We start from the raw sequence: 26494 nt of genomic DNA, 5'->3' as shown, positions 1-26494 counted from the left end.
TGACTACACAAGTCAGCTGATTGTTCTACTCTGTCTTTATTAATTATTAATTTATTATTATTAATCTAAACTATTATTTATTTATTAATTTAATCTTCATTATTCCAGCAGAAACTATCATGGAAGAAGTTATCATGGAAGAAGTAATTACGCAGCAAGTAGATAGTGTATATTTAATTGGCCAGGTATCCGTTCAAATTGTTGGAAATAAATTACCATCCAATTTACAAGTTCTCCAGGTGTTGTTTTACGGTACGAGAAAATTACAACTCACATTGAAAGAGAGCATGAATTTAGTTATTAAAGAAGTTAAGATTTTTTGGGAAAAAGCTGGATTGTACACTTTAAAAGATCAAAACAGTTTTGCAAAAATTGAAAAATTATATAGTACTTGGAGAAAATTGCAAAAAAATAAAAGTAAGAAAAGTAATGAAAAAAAAGTTGACGACTTTCAGAAAATTCTTCTTAATTTATTCGATATTTCTGCTGCAAATATATTCGATATGATTGATGAAAAACGAAAACAATTTTTAATCGATCAAAGAAAAGATGGAATAACAGGTTGTTTTGATAACATAGAGAATTATCAAAAAAGCGAATATGAAAAGAATCTCAAAAAAATAGATCCGTGATCACTTTCTGATGTCACAAGAAGATTTAGCAGGTATAACCAAAGTTTGCCTATTTATAGTAATTGCGTACATCAAGGTGTGGTTTTTTTGCTCTGTACCATACTTGGCTCCAAATCTTGATTTGAAATTTTTAAAAGATATGATAAATTACAAAGAAATTGATGAAAAAGTGTCACAGGTTGCCATAAAAAAAATTATTAACCATCTGTGGTATTTAATTCCAGAGACTGCCTCTTTATCATTTTTCGATGATACCATTTCATTAGAGTTTAAAAGAAAAATGATAATAAACTTAAAGAAAAAAGTAGATTGCGAAGAAATTTTACCTACATGCAAGCGTATAGTTACAAATATGGTAGACGCCATAAGTTTTTCAGAAAATGAAATTTATGATTTCATAAACGAAAATTCGCTCAACTTTTTTTCAAGATTTGAGATAAAAAAGGATTTTCTAGAAATTGATCCAGGTCTATGGAAGGACAATCCAGATTATCAACAAGGATTTGCAATTGTTGAAAATTTGAGAATGGTAAATGATACAGCAGAAAGAATATGATTCACTTAGTAACAAACTACAATAATATTCTTACCAAAGATGACGAACAAAAACTTTACTTGCTGCAATTAATTAGAGAATATAATAAAAAATTTCCAAATGCAAATAAATCTACGCTTTGTCAGGAAGAATAAAATTTTTTTTGTTTATAATTATTAAAATAAAGTGAAAAGTCCTGTTTTTCTGCAAATATTGTTTTTAACTTTTTTCAACAAAATCCTTTTTATAATAATAACATTTTATACTAAAATTTATAATAAAATATAATAATAAAATTTTAGCTTGAATTTAAAAAAAGAAATCGAAAAAATAATTTCGATTGCATATATTGTATTTGTGTCACCCTTGAAATGCCCTTGAAAAAAAAACAAAGTCTTATTCAATGGTAAAATTTTTCACTCTTTTCAAATCTGAAGTGAAAATGGGGGTCATCGCATAAAATATCAATTTTTGGTTCTCTGTACCTTTTAGGTTATGTTCAAGGTCAAATTCAAGGTCACCATTCGATTCCTCGTAAAAAAATACGTCGGATATGGTGTTTTTGATTTTTACATCAAAGGAATATTTTGAATCTGTAAACAATTCAATAAATCGGGATTTGAACAAGAAATGAATTAAAATTAAAAACATGAATGCTCGTGGAGGCACGGGTTAAAATTATTTTTATGCGCTGAAATTTTGCACAGCTCATTTTTTTAGGGTAACAATCACTTTTCCGTCCGGGGCGGGCCGATAGAAAAAATTTCAGTTTCTTAATGCCAGTCTAATGAATACTTTATATAGATGTTATTCTAAATTTTCAATAAAAACTGTGCCAATATGATAGTGTTATCTGAGTCTCGTTGCTCCATAACTATCATACTTTTATTTACTATGAAGGTGTTGCTTTATTTTTGAATCCAACGAAATGTCTCTTACCGGTAAATAATTACTTGTCACCGTACATTTTTTCACAACTACTTAAGTTTCTGCAGCAAATAAAATATTCCGATCTTTCAAAATCCAACTGTCTGAGCGTGAAATGAGTGTGGGGTGACACTTTTTGTAATCCGCCACTGCGCACATGCTACATTTAAGTATAAGCTGCACTCGCGTAAGCAAAAATATATTATAAATTTATCATTCGTTACAGACACCCCGGCGGCAACAGCCGCTCTGATTTTCACCTCGCGCGATGCCAGATCGATTTGTCCTCGGATATGATTCGCGTATCATAAGCTCTACAACGCCCTGGCATGTGTGCCACTGTTACTGCTGCTGCTGCTGCTGCTGTCTGATCCTCACTTTTGATTCATCGTTCTCTAGGCTATATATACTCGAAACTTTATTGAAAATTTTTTTGCTTCCACTTGAATATATACATTCTCTATGCATTCGCGTGAGTGGCAAATTTAGCGCTTATTCTCCCTTTGCAGCAGTCTTTTATTTCTCTTCCACGAATCGCGAGTCCATTCTTTCGATATCCGTCATTCGATTCATCATCAAAAAACGCTCTCACCACGGTCTAGTCCAATACCGTATTACCTATTTTCCATCCGCCAACTGCAATAATCCGGCGCTGATCATAATCCATCGATCTTCGTTCTCGCTGCTGTTTATATACGTACCGGAGCTCTTTACGAACGAGGCAAAAAAAAAAGAAAGAAAGGAAGAAAGAAAAAAACCTTTTGCGCAAGCATAGCACAATTTTCTTTCACGTGGCCGTCACTGTGTGTATACGTATGTGTGAGTGCGTATTTGCGAGTGCGTAGTAGTATGTGTGCAGTAGCCTGCTGTAGTACGGCATAGCAATTTACGGCCGTGCGGTTATAAAATGGCAGGCTTTGCATATGCACTTTAGCCGTTGTTGCTGCTGCTGCTGCTGCTGCTGCTGCTGTACCGAGTATTTCGCAAGTACCCGCGTAGACAGACTGACCCTTTTATATATATAACGCGTACAACTGGGTGAAATATACGACTGACTGGCTGCCGAGTTTACGTTTTACGTAGGAAAATATATACAGCACAAAGCTCCCGAATGCAGTGGCAAGTGAGAGAGAGGAATCTGGATAAATATTCGCTTGAAATTAAATATTCTCTTTCTTTTTCAATTTATCGTGGCGCAATTTAGAAGGAAAGAGAGCTCAGGATGTTTTGTATAATATCGCTCAGTCCATCGGATTATTAACGGATCAACGATTTCCCTCCATTTCGCGTATTTTGTAAATACCTGCTGGATGTAATATATCTCGGATATAGAAAAATACTTTCCATTCACAAAAATTTGTTTTTTGGAATGTAATTCGTTTTGTTCTTGTGCGTATACATGAGGTACATTGTTGACGATATATGACACTGACTATTTTCCTCGCGGAGAACAAGGTCCACGAGTTTAATGTAAGAATCAATAGGGAGTTCAGTCAGATCGGAAAACCAGGAGCTATAATGTTTTCTCGTCCTCATCGAGTTCAATTTAAAACTTAGATACCGATCACCAGGTGGCGCATTCCAAGAAAGTCACTCTCGCAAGTGGCGATTCACTTCAGAGAGTACAAGTAGTCATCATTTAATAATATAATAGAGCGTTATAGCGAAGATAATGCCAGAATATTAAGTACTTGCCGCAATATTATTGAATAATATTTCATATTTAAGATAAATCTGCAAAAATATCCATGATTAAAACAGTTCAACTTTTATTCTTATTCTTTTTAAGATCAACTCTGGCATGCCTTATTGTCGATTGAGTAACTCGAGTAAGCTTAGACGTTTAGAATTTAATACATTTTTAGATTAAAGACTAGAGACGTTCGACGAGTCATAAATACGCACACGCGTACTCAGCGAATCGCTACGTAAAAAATGAAATTAAATTACTCGTACACGCGTAATTTCAGGCACCCGGATTGCACGTATACATAACAACGCAGTCGAACGCTCCTCCTTTTTTCCATCTTTTCTAGGTGACGCTTCGTTTCGTATACACGCATTTCGCGCGCGCATCCGTCTGTCTGACTTTTCTTTCTCTCTTTAACGCGGTTAATCCTCTTGGCCGCGCCACTGCGGCAATAAGTAGATATGTGGGCAGGCGTGTGCACACGTTTAATACATAATTCGTTCTCGAGTCAAAAGGCGTACATAATGTACACACGCTCCAAGAGTCACGAGCCATTATAATGCATTATATAATGCACAAAACACCGAGAGGAAAATTTAAAAGGACGAGGACTTAAGGCGCCATTATTAAGCGCGACGACGACGACGACGACGAATTATCGTGTACGTACATATTTAAAATAAGTGTGTACTGCTCGCGCTCGTGTGTGTATTTTAAGAGTTCTGATCTCTCGCGCTGCCGCCCGAGAGCGAATGACGAATGGCGTTTGTTTAGGAGAGCTCGTTTCGGAAAGTCTCTACGTGAGAGCGATAACAACCGTGTATTATACGCACTGTGTATGTTGTACGTTATATAGACCAGAAGCTGAGGTTAAAGGTTGTTAATCATAAAAGAAAAAAAAAAATAAGTTCGCTTCCCATGCCCATCCCCCGCGCGCGCGAATACATCAGGTTGATTTACGCGCGCGATCGCGGCTCGGCGCGCACTGCACTCGCGGATATAGCCCATTTTATCCGGCGCAGCAGCGACGCGAGCCGAGCTCGTAGTCGTATGCGGGGGCGCATTATGTACCGAAAGGAGGGGGAAAAAAAAATCACTTTACAAGCGGACGTGTACACCACCGGTGTACCGGTGGTACACACGAGGGGAGCTAAAAAAAAAGTTCTTAGATGTGTGTGTGTGTATGTATTATACGTATATGTATCTCTCTGCATACTGCGGAGGTCGTAAGGAAGGAAATATATATGGGAAATAATCAGCGCGTATCCTGCCTCTCTCTCTCGAGCGCATGCGGCAGCACACGTGTAATGCACGTATGTATACGTACGTACTCCAAAAGAGAGGGAGAGAGAAAATCACACCAATTCGTCTCATCAAAGTCGCATTCAACTTCTCTCACTGTGCAGCTCTCGCGTATAATGTCACGGGCATGTGGGTATAGTTTCTTTCGCGCCGAGGCCCCAGCTTGCATGAGTCAACGTCGCTGACACACTTTTCCTCCTCCCTCTTCTGCGAATTTTCCCTTTTCTTCCGAGCTGAGTTTTCAACGTTTTCTCTTATCGTTTTACACGCGTAGAGCATACAGCTGCTCTCATAGTTTTACACCGTGTGTCTGTGTATCTGTGTGTATAGTAGCACATGGGGATAGAGATTCTTTCGCACTGCAACCGAGCACGTAACTCAAGTGAAATGAGATTTTGCACTCGCGACCAAGAGCGAGAGAGAAAAAGACAGAGAGCGACGAAATGACACGAAACATTGTTCGCTGTGGTCACACTGCAGCTGCACACTTTCCCTCTCTCTCTCTGTCTCTCTCTCTCTTTAATTTTCTCATCTCGGCTTTACTTGTATTAGTTTTATTCCGACCCAAAAATACGCCTGCTCCTTTTTTCATCCACGCACCGAGGCCTGGCGCACCCGTTGAAAGATCATCGTTTGATAGCAATTTCTAATGTATGTAATGTACACGAATAAGTGTGTGTCATGTGCATATGTGTGTACCTACTCGCGCAAGCCGCGCAAGAGTAAATATTTGCCCTCGCTCTGCTCCGGGCATTCAAAGCCGATCATTTGATTAAGCCGTCAAGTCCCGAATGTTCTGAATTTCCAATGAGATTTTGTGCATATATTTCTCATCGCGGAAAAAAGTTCATCGTAAATTAATGTACATCGGGGACTCGATGAGCTAATTTGTAAAAGCTCTGAGCTTTGACAAAGAATTATAAGAGAGGTAATGCTTTTCGAAAAAAAGAACAAAAAAACACTAGTAATGAGGTGCTGGTGCAAAAACGAGTATTATCACTTGTTAAGTAGCACAACCAATACATGATCAGGCGGACTCGTCATACTTTTCTAACTTCCCTTCAAAGTGCGAAAGAAAAATATTCGAGCTCGTAGAACGTCACAACCTCCGGAAATTCTCAGCTATTAACTCAAAAATCGAGTCGAAACGTTTAGTGTAATACCTACCGAACTCGTTCGAAACTTTATCGCGCGTATCTACACGTATTACCCACTTCTCTCTAAGCCAAGTGCGATAATAATTTCTCATACAGCTATCGAACGGTCAATTTTCGTAAATTAATCTAGTTTTGCTTCGCAAGCCACAAGCTCGAAACGATTATCGAAACGATGGAAGCAAACTCACTTAAAAAGATTGAAATTCATGAAATTTGGCTCAGATATTTCGTGTTTCAATTTCTCGTGCCATAATATTTTCACTCGCTTCGATGAAATCACAGGAGAGGAGGTGTAATTAGAAACTAATATTTTGAAACGTCGCAGAGCCAAGGCTTGCAAATTTTATTTGGACAAAGGGCTAGTTTCGAGTCGCCAAGGTTGCCTCTGCTTTGTAATCACTGTCTCATTTTACGCGCCGCGCGCCGATAAAGAAGTGGCGGCGTGCACACACATACACACGCACACACACGTATAGAGATAAAGAGAGACCTATAGAGGCCACGATAAGTCAGGCCTCCGACGCACCATCTCGTAGCTATTATTAAGCGTCAGCACACCGACGACGACGACGAAGCTTAATTAAACCTTTTGCGACGTTCGCAAATCATTCGAACTTAATTAGAGAGAGAGAGAGAGAGAGAGAGAGAGAACAAGAGAAAGAGACGTCGCGCGAGCGTGCGTACACACACCTATATACATATATTACGCCGAAACTCCTATTTTCTGTTGCCAGAGTGTGTATACGGTACACAATATAATATGCAAGCATTTTCTTTTCTTTCCCCCATTCTCCTCCCTTGCGAGTAGAAAAGCTCTGCGCGAGTTGATAAGTTCGTCGATACATTTTCCTTTTCTCTCCCTTACTTTATTTTTTTCGGACTTTTTTTTTATTATTTTTCCTCGTCGGTGTAATGCAAACGAAGAGAGAGAGAGAGAGTGAAAGCTTCGGCGTATTACTCTTTATTATAATGATGCGAGCAAGGTGAATTTGCAGTGATGCAGCGCACGAAAGGCTTTTAGCTGGCTCTTGCGTGTAACGAACACGCGTTTCAGTGTCATTAATATTACGAGAGAGAAAGAGAGAGAGAGAGAGAGAGCAGCGCGAGTACACTTTAATAGACTGTTTTCTTTCGCTCGCAAGGGGATAAATATCGCATATTACTTTTTTTACATTTTTTTGTCACAAATATAGTTTGTTCTGCTTATGGATATTCGAGCGAGTTGCGTCAAGTGAAAATCGCTCGATAAACGAAACTACCCAGGTACGCAGCAGCGGCTTGAGGGTAGATAAGTTATTTTATGGGCATTCAAAATACGAATATCGAGTGTAAACTTTAGCACCTTCTCGAGTAGTTTGTATACATTGACGCTCGAACTGCTTTACGTGTGTCACAAACGAGAAAAAGAAACCACTGTCGATACATTGGTTCGGGGCTTTCCTAAAAAAATGTAATAAATTTTACGTTTATGTTCGAAATGTGTGAATGTTCAAAAAAAAAAAATACTTCAAAACCCTGAGATAAAACGAAAGAAATTTTTTTTCCGTTCAACCCCGTTAACTTTTAAGTTCCCTAAAACATGACGAGAAATTTCATTTTTAATGGATATAAAAAAGTTTGAAAGAAATTAGAAAACTCGAAACACTCGATGAATATTATTTTTAATCTTTAGAGGGCCGGGATTGCAAAGGTCATATTATCAATAGAAAACCGGCATAAAAGGTATCTCAAATCATTGATCGATCATGGGCAAAGGGTCAATCAGAGGGTGCGCCAAAATATTGCTGTTATTGTGTTGAACGCTAGGTGGCGAGAGGCATTAGAATCGTAAACACAAGACCAAAATAGATAACTTTGGTCCATATATCAAGCTTGGATATCAATGTTATCATTGCTTAAATCACTTCATACCTTTTTTCTGTCCAACTGAAGATATTTTTGAATTAGCCTTTATTAGATATAGATTTTAAAAATTGTAACGTATATAATTATCCTTGAACAATTGATTGACACGCCTCTATACTTCTTTGTGTCAAGTATTCAAGCCTTTCATTCAAATTCGAGTTTATTTGATAAAACAGTTAGTATCTATACTAATCACTGTTTTATCTTACAATCATATAATTAATTATTTATTAATATTATTATTTATTCTAACTTATAGTAACCGAAAGATTTTATTATTATTGTATTTATAATTTGATTTAGTTATTGATTCAATTGCTTAAATATTATTGGTTGTTATGTATTCTATTAATTCATTTATTTAATTGGATTATTATTATTAATCATTCATGTCGTGTATAATATTATCACATTTCGCTTTAGAGACTAGAGTAATCTTTCAAGCGACATCCTAATGCATAGTGTTATTATTTTACTATAAGTCGTAGCGACATTACAAAATATTTTAAAGTTCCCCTGCTATTGTGTGTATTAGAACTTTAAAAAATGTACAAAAAATTCGATCATTCAATAATTTGCACAAATTGGAGTCGCAATCGTATATACACTCGCGGCCCGATATAGCCGCTTGCGGGAATAGAGTCATCCACCACGCGACATCTATTGACCGATATTGTCACCGTGTTATCTACTCAGCTCTTTCAGTTTTGCTCGCTCATTGAGAAAGCTCCAAGGTGGTTTTCATCCTCCTCTCGACCTCTTTGCACACATACACGTTTAATATTTGATTGATTTTGTACTAATGTAAAACGAATTATACCACTATTCGTGTGAATTATACGTAACATAAACAACTTTTTAGTGTCACGCGTGTGTATTTTAAATCAACTCCTTTGAAACAGTGGGGACGTTTTGCCGTGCCGATAATAAGTGGAACTTCAAAATCACCAGCTTGATTTACACATAACATCACGGTCAATCTTGGTTTTTGACTTTTGTTACCACTGCAATTTACGTTTGGCAAGCACATTGTTTTTGATGGTGTGGCTTTAAAAAACAAGCCCGTTTCATCGAGATTGTAAATGTCTTTGGCATCGTAATCTTTTACAATGTCTTTTAAAATCACCTTCCATTGGTCTATGGTTCCCTGGTCAACCGATGCAGCTTCTCCACTTATAATCTTGTACGCGATTTTATGTCGGGTACGAAATTTGGTTAGCCATCCATATGAAACTTGAAAATCTGCTAATCGGTCGTCTTGGGTTTCTTTTAGTAATTCTGCGGCAATTTCGCGGGCTTTTTCCTGTATAAGCACCCCACTAACAGGAATGTTATGTGCCCTGGCTCTACAAAACCACTCGTATGTGAGCGAATCAATTGTTACACCACCGGTCTTTTTAAATTTTTTTTTCGCCGTAAGATTACTATTTTGTGCATATAACTTGAGCAAATCATCTTTTTCTTTTAAAATTTCACCAATTACCGTCTTACCCACCCCATACTTTTCACCTTTACGGTAACTCATATTAACTTTTTGCAATTCTTGTATTATTGCAACTTTATCCGCGAGCGATAATCTTTTGCGCTTTTGCGACATTTTTTAAGAGCTCTCTAACCGTGTCAAAATTTTGCTTTCAACTAATAATACGTTATTCTCATTCTCGTTTCGTCTCTAATTTTAAATCTCATCTAATTTGTAGAGGTAAACAAATCCCCTCTTCAAGGATTTACGCATTGAATTGATATTGACAATTTCATTAACAATTTATGAGTGTATATCATGAGTGTAAATTTAAAATTTGAAATCATCTGTCATAATAAAGAGTAACAATGTCCGCTATGGCTAAAAAATGGGTGTCCGCGTCCGCTATTGAGAATGTCCGCTATTGGGAATAAATGTAACACGAAAAAGCATAGTAAAAATTCGGGTCTTTTAAAATCGTCCGCTATTTGGAAGTGTCCGCTATTGGGAGATTCTACTGTATACCGACTCCTCTCATACTCGCCGACACTCACATATGTTCTATAGTTGTTAAATTTAAATTTTTCATAAATCCAAACAACAAAACATCAATGTCCCAAGCGATAAAAGTGGGGTGATAAACCGACCATATCTAGTGCAAACTTCGTCGTCGCTGCTGCTACCGTAATCTCTGCCAAACGGTATACATTTAAGAGCGAGAATCGAAAAAAGTGCGGAATGAAAAAAAAAACCAACGAATAAACGAGCCGCGAGCCGATACAAAACGAGTCGTTTCTTCGGCCTGTTACACGCCTTTTTGGCAATGTGTATACACGCGCCGTTATACCGTGCGGCACCACGCGCGCGCCATCGGAAAAACCGATTTCCGATTTGCGCCACGCTCGAGCGCGCGGATGGGGACAAGCACACGCAAGCCGCGCGCTTATATAAATACGAAGCCTCTGCTGCAGGATTGAATTACACAGGCGGTCGACGTCTAGTTATATCAGGCCCGGCTGTGCGCCGTGGCGTTTCTCGCTCGTTCGTGGATACAGCAGCAGCAGCGAATAATTTCACCGCGCGTACTTGCGGTGTCGAATTTACATTCGCGCGCTCGTACTGGTGAACGTGGGTATAGAAGCTACTAGCTAGCTACACAACATGCCACGCAGTAAATATGTGTACATAGACGTTCGGTTTACCCCCGGGTTTATATGCGAGGGTGATTCGACGCGCGCCGCAACTCGACGATAGAGAGAGAGAGAGAGAGAGAGAGAGAGAGAGAGAGAGAGAGATGACGCGAGAGCGTCAGGTGGAATACGATCGCATTTGTCGAGGTTTCTTTTTTCACGGTACATACGCGTGATGATGCAACGAAAGATTAATGGTGCACCTTTGCTAGAGTAGCATAGCTCGTGTGCATGCAGCGAGATGGGGGGGAAGGGTGAATAATATTCATACGAGATTTTGGACGAAATTTTTTTCGAAATATCGTAGTCACTCTCGATGATTTATCGGTGAGATTAGTGGGTAGCACTACCACTATAGTATACGTTTAGTAATAACGCATCTATCGGCGATATTTTAAATAATAATGAGGCGAAATACCTCGTGGTTTGGCAAACCTATAAGGTATTTCAGCAATATTATGGCGCGCGCGCGCTAAAACTTGATACAAATCCTTCAACTCGATCGCGACGTAGCATTAAATCATCTCGGTCAACAGGGAGGGCATATACATACCTTATATGCAGCGCACTGCAGACTTGGTACGGCGTACATCACACGTGTGGTTGTGTATCCTATAATGCGGTCGCGTGACGCGTCTCGCGCGAATTCCGACGTGTGTATAATAGCCTCGCCTTAGATATATACGCAAGTACAAGTTCAACGACGGGTCTAATGTAATTTTTTGTTAGGGTGACGGCACCAATGAATGAATGACCCCCAATGAATGAATGACCAAGAAAAGATTAAAATTAAAATATGAAAGGAAATTTTAACCCATGTCAAAAAATTATTTTTATTTTATTGATGCTTGAAGTTTGAAATACTATGATCAGTTTTAGTTAAACTAGCTTCACTTTTTCACAAAAATTCATATAGAGTCGATAGTGAATGAATGTATTCATTTACTGGGATAATGCGACTTGGCATGGCGCGATACCAGTAAATGAAAAGACAATGTTTTTGCCGTCCCGCCAACGTTTGAGGTTAGGTCGCAGACGATGCANCTACTCTTAGTAGATTATTATTAAATCGTTACGAGATAGAAAGTACCTCTTGCTCTCACGAAAATCTCAGCCGCAAGAGAAAACGATGCGGCAAAGACGAAGACGTAGAAAAAACGTTGAAGAAATGGTTTGTGGAAGTGAGAGAAAAAGGCGCTCCAATTAATGGCCCGTTACTTAAAGCAAAAGCTGAAGATTTGTCAAAGAAATTAGGCAAAGAAAATTTCAAGGCCACTGACGGTTGGCTCTCACGTTGGAGAGGCCGAGAAAATATTGTGTATCGCAAGCCACATGGTGAACAAGCCGAAGCTGATTTTACAAGTGCAAATGAGTGGTTTATACAAGAATGGCCAGAAATATCTAAAAATTATTCGCCAAGCGATATATTTAATGCTGACGAAACGGGTTTATACTACCGAGCATTACCAGAGCATACATATGCTCTAAAATCAGAAAATACGAAAGGCTTCAAAACAAGTAAGGAGCGTATAACGTTGTTATGCTGTGCCAGTATGGCAGGTGAAAAAAAAGACCTGTTTGTTATTGGAAAATTTAAGAATCCACAATGCTTCAAAGATGTGACTCAATTGCCTATTGCTTACACGGCCAACAGAAACGCGTGGATGACAAGAGACATTTTTTCTGATTGGCTACGAAATTGGGATAGACAATTAAAACGCAAAATTTTATTAACCATTGATAATTGCGGTGCACATTCAAACTTAGAGCCTATGAAAAATATTACAGTGGTTTATTTACCTGCCAACACGACGTCTCTGATACAGCCTTGCGATCAAGGTATAATTCGTACATTAAAAGCGTACTATCGAAGAACAATGAGGGAACGGATTATACAAATATTAGATAATCAACAAAATGTCAAAGCCAATGACATTGCCAAGAAGACCTCTCTGCTTGATGCGCTACATCAGATCAAAGAAGCTTGGTCTTATGTATCTAGCGAAACGATAAAAAATTGTTTTAGAAAGGCTGGGTTTGTTAACGGAACTAATGAAATATGTAATATTTCGAGCAACGTTAGCTTGAACGAAATTTATCCGGAAGATATGACACATGAGGTTTTTGACGAGTGGATAGATATTGACGAATGTCTAGAAACCTCTGGAAAGCCAACAGATGATGACATATGCCAAAAATTGGACACAGATGAATCAGAAATTGAAGAGGAAGATGATAGTATAGAACCCGCACCTAATAATCTAGAAATGTTTAACGCATTACAAGTCTTGAGACGAGGAGTTCAACATCGTTCGAAATCCTTTGAAGAGTACTACAAATTTGAAAAATTTATTTTCAAAATAATTGACCAAAAGAAAAAACAAACCAAGATAAATGACTATTTTACTAAATTATAATGGTGTCACATATGATTTGAATAAATATTTAATAATAAATAATTTATTATATAAATTATATATATATATATATTCATTTATAATAATAAATTATTTATTATAATAATGCATAATTTCTCGGATTCAAAGTTATTTATAAGTTATTGCAATCCCTATCGGATAGTAGAATCATCCGCTTAATAGAATGAAAATTTTTGTCACACAGTGATTCTCTTAAGCGGCGACCACTGTATAGAGAAAATGCGCAGCATTTATATATCTCATGCTCACACACAGAGCTCAGCCACCCCCGCGTAATAGTCTCCAATAGCCTGCTGCCGACGTTTGCTGAAATTCTCTTCCGCGAGCTCTCTCTCTCTATACTCTCTAAAACCTAATCGCTATATCGGTACGGCACCCGCGCGAGTAAGTATAAGGTATATAGATATACATAAGGAGCTCCATTACAAGAGTGGTCTCTTCGCGTTATGTTCAGGTACTTTGTATAAAAGAAGAAAGAGAGAGAGAGAGAGAGAGAGAGAATAGAGAGGAGCGAAAAGAACCGAAGAGAGTAGTTAATTTTATGATTTAATTCAATTTCAATTTTCTGTCTTATTGTGTCGCTTGAGCTCAAGACGAGAGTTTATGGTATTCTCTATATTATGGGGTGTACCGCGAATCACGGATGATTTTTATTCGACTCAGAAAAATTTGATCACTAGAAAATTTAAACTGTTTTAGCCGTTCATAGTAAAAGAGGAGTTTTTTCTTTTCTCGTTCTTTTGGAATAAACAATTTACCTTATTTTTGGCACCGATAGTTAATTATCTTTGTTAAAGAAATTTTCTTACTTAATGCTAGAATTTTCCTATTTCTCTTTCGGTTACCTAAAATTCAGGTATACGCCACCTAGCGCTACTTTATGAACTGCTGCTCGCCCGTGGAACTTTCAACACTCCTGCCACTCTTGTAATTAATTTTTATAGAATAACAGCAGTACTTTTAAGTCTTTACTTCAAAACTCACATATTGGTAAAGTAAATATGAAGTATATTTACTTTAATTCGAATATTAGTGCTATTTAATTAATTGTAGCATTGGATATGTTATATTTAACATAAAATTCATCGGTTTGTAAGAGTAACTGTTGTTTTAATATAAGCATTTGATATAAACAGTTTGAAGACCGTAAAAAATTCTATACGCACAGTACACTTTTCCATTTGTTTTAATGGTTAAATTTTTTTAGAGAATGATGTTTTGATATTGTAATTTATAGGACCTTATGGGCTCGCATTGGGATAACAATTTTTCTACGCATTCGTTCTCATAAACATATAAAATTAAACGTTTCATAATGCTTTATTTTATCAATATCATACCGTGAATCGCGGATAATTTTTAGTCGACTCAGAAAAATTTGATCATTAGAAAATTTACGTTTTTTTCTCTGAAGTTTTACTTCTGGTTTTTAGATTATCTAAAATCCATTTAACTATATGAAAACACCAGAAGTAAAATTTCAGAGTACTTTTCAGTGTACACGGGGGTACAGACGTATAACATCGATCTATTCGTTTTACTCTCATGCACCCGAATGCACGTCTATATAGCGCGTTCACCGGCGAATGCAAATATTTTCAACGCCGGTCGAAATATTGCATTCTTTGGTTGGAAAAATCAAAACTATTTTCCATGTACTTCCAAACTTGATTTTTCTTTTTTCCTCCGTTTATTTTATTTTGCTTTTCTATGCACCATAGATTCCTTTTTTCGATCGGAAAAAAATGTTCGCAAAATATTTTTTTTCTATCACGCGAGAACATAAAAATCTAGCCGCTCTTGTATGGTACACCTTATGGCATCCGCGCGCTATATATCAAACACCGCAGCACAGATAAAAAATAAGCAGCCGGCAATAAAATAAATCTAGTGGCGGCTAGGTCCACGCCGCGATGTTCCAATTAAAAAATCCTAATTAGCTCTTTGTCTTCTTTTTTTTTGACGCGCGCACCCTGCACTAGTTGATATAATCATTTTTAGCCCCCTTCGGGACGTTCTCTCCCTTTTTTTTTTTCATCTCTATTTCGAGTCTCGAGAGCTTTTATATACACCCGAGCGTACTTAATAATGTACATACGCAGTGTCTACGAGAACACTCGCAGGCAATGTGCGAGGGAGAGTTAATAGTTAGGTAATTTCTCGAGTAAAAAAGTTGTTCGTGATTTACAGGATACTCATGCTTACGAATAGCCAAGTCGGCGACACATGGTCCTTTTCAGCCGGAAGTGATTAACGCTCGTACTCGTTTCCGGACAGTTTCTTAATTTTTTTTGTTGCTTGACGAATATGGTCTTGTAAATGATATTATTTAATATATCTACTACTCGTACTGCTTTATCTTTCAAGACGATATAGTTCGTTCGAGCTGCTAGTCTTTTTAAAGCCACGACGAGATTAAAAAATTTCGCGGCCATGCGCCCCAGCTGTGTGTGCATATAGCGAAGGAAAATAAGAGTGCAGTTTTATCGCGATCGCGCTTAATTACATTTTTCTCCGACCTGACCGAAAGTTAGGAAATTAATTTTTTTAGAAAAATATTCGTTCGAGAGTACGTATACTTCAGCTCGTCACTATAATGTTTAATTTTTTATTCTATTTTATAGTTTTTCTTTGAAATCGAGAGCAAAAAATTTATTAATAATAAAATCGCATCTTCTCGCTTATGTCTTTCAGCCAACACGAGCCAATACGCACATTATGTCTTCAACACTCTGGATCACGACAACAGCGGCATTCTTAGCTTTGAGGTAAGTAGTCATCTCTTCCTCTGTATCATTATTATTATTATTATGTGTAGTGGAAGCGACGCAACTCGCAGCAGTCGTCATATAGCCTTTCATATTATACACACCCGCGCATACATATAGTGGCATATACACTTGGCGTGTACAACAAACTTGTGTGTAATAATTCCAACTTGTGTATATAACGCGCGCTGTTTGCTGCCTGTTGGTCTTTGTATGTATAACCTCCGCATCCCTCTACATACACACAGACAGATACTGTGTGGCATTATTATATATTGTGTGGCAAATACACCTCGAGCTGCTGCTGCTGCTGCTGCTGCTGCTGCTATTGCACAGACTCGTGCTCGCGAATCTGACATAATGGGGCGAGACATCTCATACAGTGAAAGCAATGCCGTGGGTGTGTATTATTATAACTTGCAACGCCTCTGCCGTCGTGCGACATCTTATCTCTCTCTTTCCTATATTCCCATTGTGTGTGTGTTATACGCTGTATATAACGATTTTTACGCTTCCTTTGACAGTGCGAGGAAAAATTGAAGAGCGAAATTCATCGTATCCACTGTTGCCTGCAAGATGAAAGAAATCTTTTCATAATCTATTCGAGGCCTCGGATTTCATTAATTAATAATTGTTTTATCGTCCATCGAGGCTCGAAAGAAAAGAAAAATAAAACAATAACAACTCGCCTTAATTAAAAAAATTACACGAAAAAATATTAAAATTTTTTTTTGTTGCTTATAGCTAACCCCGGCTAGCACGAGGGAATAAAAATAAAAAAGCGCTGCTAGAACGAATCTGCACCGCGTGTTTGTTTATGTGTATAGTCGAGTGGCAGAGGATATTAAATTTTCCATCGCAGCTTCGGGTATTTATTATATTATCTGCTCATGACCTCGTTCAAACAAAGTGTGTATACCTATATGTGCACCGAGATATTACGGATTATATGAATATTCGCGCGGCCTATACCGTATCGCCTACTACAGGATTTCGACTGCATCGCATTTTGTTGCATTAGATGCAAATAAAACGCAAACATATACGTGTACAATACGAAACTGTAAACGCGTTGATTTCGGCCCTCTAAACACGTACAACGTATATACGAATTACACGTCTGCTTGTGTTTTCGAGGAAACGCATTGGCAATGTAATCCTCTTTTAATCCTCTCGCGATATCATCTTCTCGCCGCGGCGCGTTGGTATACTTCCAATTCGATCATACCCATACGATGTATATATCGTGAGCCGCTGCAACGCGAGCAGCAGTACAGCGTGTAACGCTTCGGGGCATGCACCCGCCGAATGGTATTACGCGCGCGGATATTAATAATCCATTCGCGTGTGATTACATCGTGATACCTGTCGATAGTTCATCAGTCGGCGCGCGGCTCGAATTATTATACTCCTGTACTGTCTGCGCGAGATGATGTGTGTTATTTCGAGCGCGATGAATGTACGCGCACGAGCTCCAGGTTTTTACTTTTAATTCCTCGTAAAATATAGTTGCGTGGATTAATTATTAAAATACAATTAAGATAGATTATATTTATTGTTGGCTTTACAGCGGCGCGCTAATGAACAAAAAAACCGTGTATCCTCTTTAGCGTGACATAATTCTTCATCCATTTGCGAAAAAAAAATGTTAAAATAAGTATCTCAGCTATACACCTTCGCTCGGAGTGATCTTACATCTTAATTTGGGCTACTAATTTCGCGTTTAAAAAAAAGAAGAAGTAGAAGAAGACGAAGGAAAAACTAGCTGCTTAAAAATCAAAAGAACAAAACTTGAGAGTAAGGCGAGCGTAAAACGCGAAGCCAAAGACGTCGTCTTATTCGCCGAGATAAATGTATCAAATAAAAAAGTGCACAGAGAAAGAGAGACGCGTGCGCGCAACATCCTTCGTCTTTTGGCGCATAAGTGAAAAAGACAAAATATACGAAAAAAAAATTTTAAAAAAGAAAGAAAAAAATAGAAACTCGTACGACCATGTGTCGTATGTGTATAAAACTGTATAAACAACTTCAAAGAAAATTATGGGTCATGGAATAGAGAAAAGCTGCACACAAACGCGCGGCGACGACGACAACGTCGGAAAATCGCGGTGACGTAAAAGTAAAAATTATCCGGCAAAAAAAAAGAGGAGAAAAGAAAAAGAAAATGTTACAGACCCCGAGTGTATAATATTGTAACTGAATGTATGAATAGAATATTTTTCATTTGGCTTTTTCGTGTGTGTGTTTACTTTGAGAAAAGCCACGGCGTAATTATTACTTTTGTATATATCGTGCTTATCTTCAAAGACATTCAATGAGCTCGATTTGCGTCGTTGGAAAGAAATATATGCATTTGTCGCGTTTGCAAAGGCACCAGCTGATTATCATAACTCGAGAAATAAGACGTCCGATACGTCATTAAGTAGTGTATACGTGAAAATCTGTGCGCGACTATAAGGGCCAGCGTGGGACGTGGAGCTGATATAAAAAAGAAATAAGCTCGGAATATTTACCCGTATACACGGCCAGCTTTCGAGAGGCAAACTTTTCTCGTAAAAAGCACATTATAAGCAGCGGTTATGCGCCCGACATATGCTAAAGAAAGTTTTAACATAGCCCTGCTCTGACAGCGTGCAATGGCTATGGCAATCGCTATTATAATTCACGTGATTTCTCGTGATAAAAAAAATAAAATTCAAAAATATTGAAAGAGCAAAAGTGCCAAAATATTTCTAAAAAAGAAAAGGCCCCTGAAGCCCTACTTTTGTCGATGCGCATTAAAAAACTTCACTATCTTAGTTGGAAAATTGTTCTTACTTAATGCTGGAATTTTCTATTTCCCTTTCGGTTACCTAAAATTCAGATATACGCCACCTAGCGCTACTTTATGAACTGGGGCGCGCCTGTGGAACTTTCAACACTCCTGCCACTCTTGTAATTAATTTTCATAGAATAGCTGCAGTACTTTTAAGTATTTACTTCAAACTTCACATATTGGTTAAATAAATATGCAGTATATTTACTTGCATTTGAATATTAGTGCTATATAATTAATTTTAGTATTGAATCTTTTATATTTTACATAAAATTCATCGGTTTGTAAGAGTAACTGCTTGTTTCAATATAAGCATTCAATATAAACGGATTGAAGACCGTAAAAAATTCTATACGCAAAGTACATATTTCCACTTGTTTTAATGGTTAAATTTTTTTAGAGAATGATGTTTTGATATTGTAATTTAATAGGACCTTGTATGCTCGCATTGGGGTAACAGTTTTTCGACGCATTCGTTGTCATAGACATATAAAATTAAACGTTTCATAATGTTATAATTTATCAATATTGCTAAACAATAGCATTTATTTTTTTCAAGGTCCAGCTCTGACCCAAATAGTTTTTAGATCAAGAATAAACATTTCATGCGCTTTATTTTATTTAGACTTTCCAAAGCCTATACTAGAATAAACTAATGTAAGGGGAGACATTTTCGAATGCACCGAATCCCAAAAAAAATTTCAACTCCTCGTAAACAACAAACTGAAAATTTTTGTGGAACATTTCGTTGAATTTTCTCTCAAGGTGACGCTTATTTTCAAAGTGGCGCGTACCATAAAAAAATTGAATCACGCGACGAATCCCCGTCTCGACGAGGACGGAAATGAGATTTGTATTATTTGAAATGGGAATCCGTACGAGGTACAATTTGTAAACACGATGTGCTCGCGTATACACACATATATAGGACAGGGCGACGCGTGCATGTGCAATTGGACCGACCGACACGATAACGTTGCAGGTTTGCTCTACAGATATATACGCACGCTCGATCCTTTTACGAATGTGTATGCGAGCACACCTAAACACGCACACGGACTATACGCACACATCTATATAAAGCCACACCATTATATATGCAGGCGCACACCGAACGCGATAACATGCGTACGTACTACTTGCAAGAGTTGCCGACATGTAAATTCCGCAGATCGACTTGTACGAGCCTCGTGTACAGCGTCTCCTCTTCTCTCTCTCGTGTAACCCTTAGACTTTGGGACGAAGTACTGATTCGACTTGCTCCAGGAGCCATATATAGGAGAGCTGAGTATGAGAGAGAACGACGTCACACAAACTCACTTGTAGCAGCGGCATGAGGAATGTTAAATTTTGAGAAATATAAAAGACGTGGAAATACGCAGACAAGAAAAGTAGCTTTGAAAGCTTTAGCCAAGCATATACACACATACACAAACTTGTGGGGCACGTAGATATAGCGCGCGAGACTCGAGCCACGTGGAAATTCCGACGCGCGCGCGTGTGACCTTAATAGCAGGGAAAATTAATAATACGTACACTGATAGAAAATTCGATATGGTTGAACTGTTTTTATGTATCTGAGAAATGTTTTTGTTTTACCCAACTAATTGTAAGAAGGTTCACTTATAAAAAAACGCGTGAGAATGTACTGTCGTATTATAATTTATATCCGCCTGAACAAGCTCGAAATATAAAGACGCGAGCTACGCACGTCAATTTCTAAGAGCTTCTTTTTTTCGGGCTTCGCGTACGAACTCACCGTATAAAATTTATCATCGGACGAAAACGTCAATAATAAGCAGCTCGGTCCGGCTGTGCGTATAATATTTAAGTGCAGCAGCAGCAGTCGGGTGGCTGCAAATATAACGCATTTCGAGTGGAGCTGCAGCGAGCGGGTAGGGGGCTATATCGAGCGAGCGACGATAAGATCTCGAGCTATATCCGCACGAAGCTATGTGCAGCTTCGCTGCAGCAGTAGAGTACGTGTACGCGCGTGGGTGTGTGTGAACTGCGATTTAGCCTTCTCACGCCCTGTCTCTCCCTCTCTCTCTCTCGATGTTCGGACATAAAGGCAAACAGTCGGTCCTCTATTCACGTTGTGCTTGTGCGCACACACATACAAGCGTGCGTTTCGTGCATCTCTCTATGTGTGTTACGCACACATCGCTCGGGCAGCTCGCCGAGGGCGCAAACATTGACCTATACACAGAGACCGACGTGGCACTACGGAAGCTCGAGTGGATCCCCAACGTAGACGTAAAGCACAGATCGTACCGTCCTTGTATATATATATATATAATAATAAAATACGTTTATACGTACGCGCTGCGATGCGATCGCTTGAGCTCGCGCGCCCATTACATACCTATCACACGCACACACAGCGATCAATGCGTATCTAGCTATTTGGATGGATTTTGAGAGTTTGGTTTAATTGCAAATCGGGTTGCGATCGAATGCTGCCTCGAGACTAAAGGGGACGAGGACGCGTACACGAGTATAAATACAAGTATTAGGTATACAAACTCGAGTCGTGCGGTGGACTTGCTATCGTTACGTGAAGGATTTTCGAAAATAGTTTGAAAATCATTAAAAAATGTACAGTAATTATACTTTCATTCAAGTATACTATTATAATAAACTGGTTATTAAACATCAAATCTATAAGAAGTGATGAAAAGCGCGGCCTCTGATTTGAGAATTTAATTTCTATAGTTGCAAAAAAGTAAAAATTTTTAGCAGCAGCATTCTTCATTTTCCTCCATATTCTAAAACGTTGTAAAACTCTATAAGTTGGAACGGAGATTTTATTTAAACAAATCGGTACGAACTATATTTAAATAGGTTCGCGTGTGTCATCGAAAATTGTTTTTTTTTTTTTTTAACATTAATCAGTGAGATCACAAAAAATTCTTTATAGCCAGAACCCTTTAAACCCTTCAAAACACTAATGGTAAAATTTTTAAAACGATAGGAAAGAGTAGAAATCAAATCTAAAATTGTTAACGTATTGAAATGCACATGAATTGGAAAGATCGAAGGTTTTTTTAAGTTTGTGCGTCGGAATGCACTTTGATGCACTTTTTATGTAATTCTAAAAAATTTCTTCTTTATCGACGAATGAAATCAGTCTAATTTCAAAAATAATTCACTTTGTGAAACTGACGCACCGCCGCGCAGTAGCAGCGACTCCGACGGAAGCGCATATGCTCACGCAGCTGCATAACTTTCTAAAACATATGGCTTGCATAGCCAAGTTACATCGGACTTTCTAATCTTCAGTACACGTTATATCGCCTCAGTGTAAGCATCAAAAGAAGGTTGCAGCCGCGACGCAGAGTTACTTCCAATTATACTTTCTAATCGTCAGTAGACGTTACCCCGTCGCACTGTAAGCATCGAAAGAACGTCCCAGAACTTTTGAGAAAGTCTTTTAGTCAATTTCAACCACGTGCTCTTTATAAACTCTACATAGATCGTCGTGTCGTGCGATCTAGTACACGTTACGACGCCGCGGTGTGAACAACGCAGAAAAATCTCGTCGACTGCATCGAGTGATTGAACGTTTTAAAAAATAATTCATTATTCATAAAGTGATCGTGTGTTTTAAAGTGAGTGTGCAGAACAATGTCGTCGACCGCCGAGCAAAAATTAGAATGCTTGAAGAGTAGAATCGAGCAGGTAAATTGGCCAGTCGAAGAGGAACGATTTGAGTTTCTACGAGATATTCTACCTCTCATCAGATTTTGGAAGTATCAAACTCCCGATCTCCTTGACATTTTCGAGAGGGAAGAAATCGAACGTCTTCTTGTGGACTCCTTAAATATGCCTGGAGATTACGATAGGCTAGCAGAAGTATTTATCAACTTTGTAGTTCGCAGCGGCTACAAGGACGAGCCCGAGGTCGACGAAGACGGCAAGTTATCGTCGAACCGCACCACACCAGTCATTCACGCGGCTCGACTACGTAAGTGGAGCTTCGTCATCGATAAGTTATTTGAAATTTACGATAGATACGACGTGAACTACTCGGACGAGTATCTCACGCACTTCCATGTCGCCTGCAAGTACGGCCGCAAAGACATCCTCGAGAAATTTCTCGAATGCGGTCAGAGTCCCAATTTCGTCGCACCGGGCACGCGCGATACACCGCTACATTTGGTTCTGGCTGGTGCAATGGAGGACATGGTCGAATTGCTGCTGAGACACGGCGCCGATCCGGATTTGGAGAATGCAAAGGGCCGAACGCCTCTGCACGTTATTTGCTGGATCGATGGCCACGGCGATGCTCTGGTGAAATCGTTCTTCAAGATGGTTAACGACGTCCAGCGGACAGTGCGGATCGACGCTCGCGACAAATCGGATGATACGCCATTGCTCGTGGCTATGAGTCACGACATGAAGGAAGTGGCCGAATGGTTGCTGAGACACGGCGCCGACCCAAATGCAGCCAATGCCGAGGGTTTTACTCCTCTGCACTTTATGAGCAATAGATCCAACGATAATGGCACGATGGAGATGTTCTTCAGGATCAACGATGAGCTTCAGCAGACTGTGCAGATTGATGCCAAAGACAAGGAAGGCAATACACCGTTGCACTTGGCTGTGAGCAACGAACGCCGGGAGACGACCGAATGGCTGCTGAAAAAAGGCGCCGATCTTGATTTAGCCAACGCCGAGGGTTCGACTTGTCTGCACCTCATTTGCGAGAGAGACGAAAGTTTCGCGGAGCTGTTTCTCGACTTAATCGACGATCTCCAGCTGACGGTGCAGGTAGATGCCCGAGACAATGAGGGGAACACACCGCTTCACTTGGCTCTGCGCAATCGCCAAAAGACGATAGCCCAGTGGCTGCTGAGAAGAGACGCCGATCCGAACTCGGTCAACGAGACCGGATCGACCCCCTTGCATACCATTTGCACGTTACCCCACGACAGTCTTGACTTCGCGAAGATGTTCTTTGCGATCAGCGAGGAGAAACAGCGGCCGGTGCAAGTCGACGCCCTGGACAAGTGGGATAGGTCGGCGTTGCACTCGGCAGTGTGTTGCACGAGTTTTCAACACGCGGAAACCGACACGGTGGTCGATCTGTTGCTGAAAAAATGGGCCGACCCTAATATACCGGACAGATTCGGACTGACGCCTCTTCAGAGCGCCCTGGCGAAATGCCGCCCGGATCTCGTCAAAACGCTCTTGGATAACGGCGCCGACATATCCGGCTTCGTTTTTCCCGACGAGAGCGAGTTCGAGGCGTGCTGCGAGACGCTCGAACTCGACGGGCAAATGGATAGATTGTTGATGACTCTTCGCGTTCTGGTGAGCGTGGAACATCTCGAAAAACACGGATACCAATTGAGCCGAACCGAAGGCCTGATGGTCATGAACTTCCTCGCCAAACACTTGCTGTTGACCAAGGCAACGGATATGGCTGAATGTCGGCAGAAGATAAAACAGCACTCTAGAAACATCGCGTTTTTTGTGCTGACACGCGAGACAATGGTAACTCCGAGCGTGTCGCTCTACCAAGTTTTTCGATCGCCATCCAAAGAAATGGATAAATTAGTCAGGTACAGGGACTTGTACAAATTCCTGTGCTCGCATGGATTCACAATGATATCCTGTGAAAAGCTCAGAGAGTATTGCGCCCAGCATCTGTGCGACAAACTATCGAGAGGATTTTTCCGACGATGGAAGAAGGGTTCGAAGATCAATGACAAGATTGTCAATGAAAAATTCAATAACAAAGATCTATGTTATATTTGCTGGCCCGGAGCGAGGTCATTTTAAACGAAATTAGCTTAAACTTTGGTACATTTTTTTACGCTCCAACAGCTCTTTGAATTGTATTTGTTCGACGACTTATGTTATATAATCAAAATAAATTTTAAAAATAAAAAATAAATTTTAAATAATAATGTGTTTTAATTTTATTTCCATTTTACATATCAAAAATCATTAAGAAGTTTGACATACTACAGCTCTATTTGAGAAACTGCTTATATTGATTTTAATACTCAGTTTTTTTCTTTCATTCCCCGGTCGATGCATTGTGACATCTCTTTGCTTTAAGAGGATAAAAAAAGTACACGAGATTGCCATGTAATTATAAATAAATATTCTCAAACAATTACAATTTTCATACAATTTATAAATATTGCTTAGATTTGTTGTGGAGGTTTGTGATAGGCAGTTATAATTTTTACACTTCAAAATTCGTACTATTGAGATTGAACTTTTTCGACGGCTAACAGAGTTGGCCATGTTTTACAGAGGGTTTCATATTATAGTGATTTGTACAAACAAGATTTTAGTGTAAAAATAATGTAAACTAAATGAATAAATGCTGAGAGAATGCCGATAAATACTGACATACTCGGTTATATTCCCCGGCTGTTCCACGTGCTCTGAGGCTTTCTTTTTTCACTCGCTCCGCAGGTGCAAAATGTCACTTTAGGTTGGGGTGGCACAAAAAAATCTTATCGCTTTTTTGATTAGTGGAAAAAAAATAAATATTTTTAATTTTTGAATCATTGCCGTTACAAAACGAGGACGTAGATAACAATGATGTCTTCAAAGTTAAATTTGAAGAAACTTAACCAAATTTATAGGTGGAAATACTGTAAAGTCTCATTTAAAGTAGTCAATTTGACAAATATATTTATGCAATGTTCATTTGTTTTTTAAATCGGCACGCGACGAGTCACGTTAAAATTAGTAATTGACACAGGTTAATCATTGAAATGTATGGTCATGTGCATCATTTAAATGCCCAGTTAGTTCAACTTCATTTACAACACGAGTTAGAACGCAATCGTCGCAATAGACGCGAAAGAGATCCCGGTAAGTTTTGGGGCGATCGGGGTAAACAAAAAAAAAAAAAAAACTGACAAAAGTCGTAATACGTCAATGATCGTTCGACCTCCAATTTCAGGTCCGAAACTAACCTACGATCCAACGTGGACGGGTCCTCTGAACGTGAGTCGGTCGATGACCGACGCGCCGGCTCTGATTGGCCTCGTCATTTTTTTCGTCTACTGGGTCGGTATAGCGGCTTACGGTAAAGATGAACTTCGATTTTATTGCACAAACCTATGCGTAGCGCGCAGTAAACGCAATGACACAACGACCGATCTATGGTGAAATTTTGTCGGTGCAGCTTTCACGAGCGGTGACCTGCGCACGTACTTCGCCTCCGTGAAAGACAGCGATTCCGATTGGAATTTTTCCAAAATTGTAAAAACATTCGGAGAAACAACGTAATGCAGCGACGAATCCTTGCAACAAAATTTCACGGAACGAAGGAGGTTAATCATGAGTATTCTCGTCTAAAAATTTCAGATGGATATTGATCGTGCTAGTGCCGTTCGCTGCCGTTCTATCGTTCGTGTTCATCGCGTCGATGAGAAACTCGGCCAAGTCCGCGATTTTCCGGGCGGCTACGTTGCTCCTGCTGACGCTGGGTTTGGCCCTCTGTTGTTGGGGCATGCTTCTGAGCGACAGGGACAGGAGACAGAGGGGAGTGTTGTTTCTGATCTCCAACTCCTCTTTGATCGTAATTATTGTCGTCCTACTGATTCTCCTGATAGTGTGGCTTATGTCGTCCGACGTCAAGTCCATGCAGGATACCGCCGACATAATACAAGAATCGGCAGAGCAAGCATCTTTCTTAGTAA

General features: G+C 39.1%; 1 protein-coding gene across 3 annotated transcripts in view; it reads left to right on the top strand.

Moving 5' to 3' along the window:
- The window catches only part of LOC106651556 (Kv channel-interacting protein 1-like), a 167835-nt gene that overhangs the window by 104802 nt on the left and 36539 nt on the right, over positions 1-26494 (top strand). For all 3 annotated transcript variants that reach the window (XM_023459041.1, XM_014370100.2, XM_023459040.1), the window contains one exon: positions 15933-16006. In XM_023459041.1, coding sequence (XP_023314809.1) covers positions 15933-16006 — 74 coding nt within the window. The remainder of the gene's footprint in view (positions 1-15932; positions 16007-26494) is intronic.

The sequence above is a fragment of the Trichogramma pretiosum genome, unplaced genomic scaffold (genome assembly GCF_000599845.2).
Source record: "Trichogramma pretiosum strain Unisexual culture from Peru unplaced genomic scaffold, Tpre_2.0 scaffold53, whole genome shotgun sequence".
Taxonomy (NCBI): domain Eukaryota; kingdom Metazoa; phylum Arthropoda; class Insecta; order Hymenoptera; family Trichogrammatidae; genus Trichogramma; species Trichogramma pretiosum.
The sequence above is the reverse complement of the archived record's forward strand: the minus strand, read 5'-3'. Positions and strand labels throughout refer to the sequence as shown.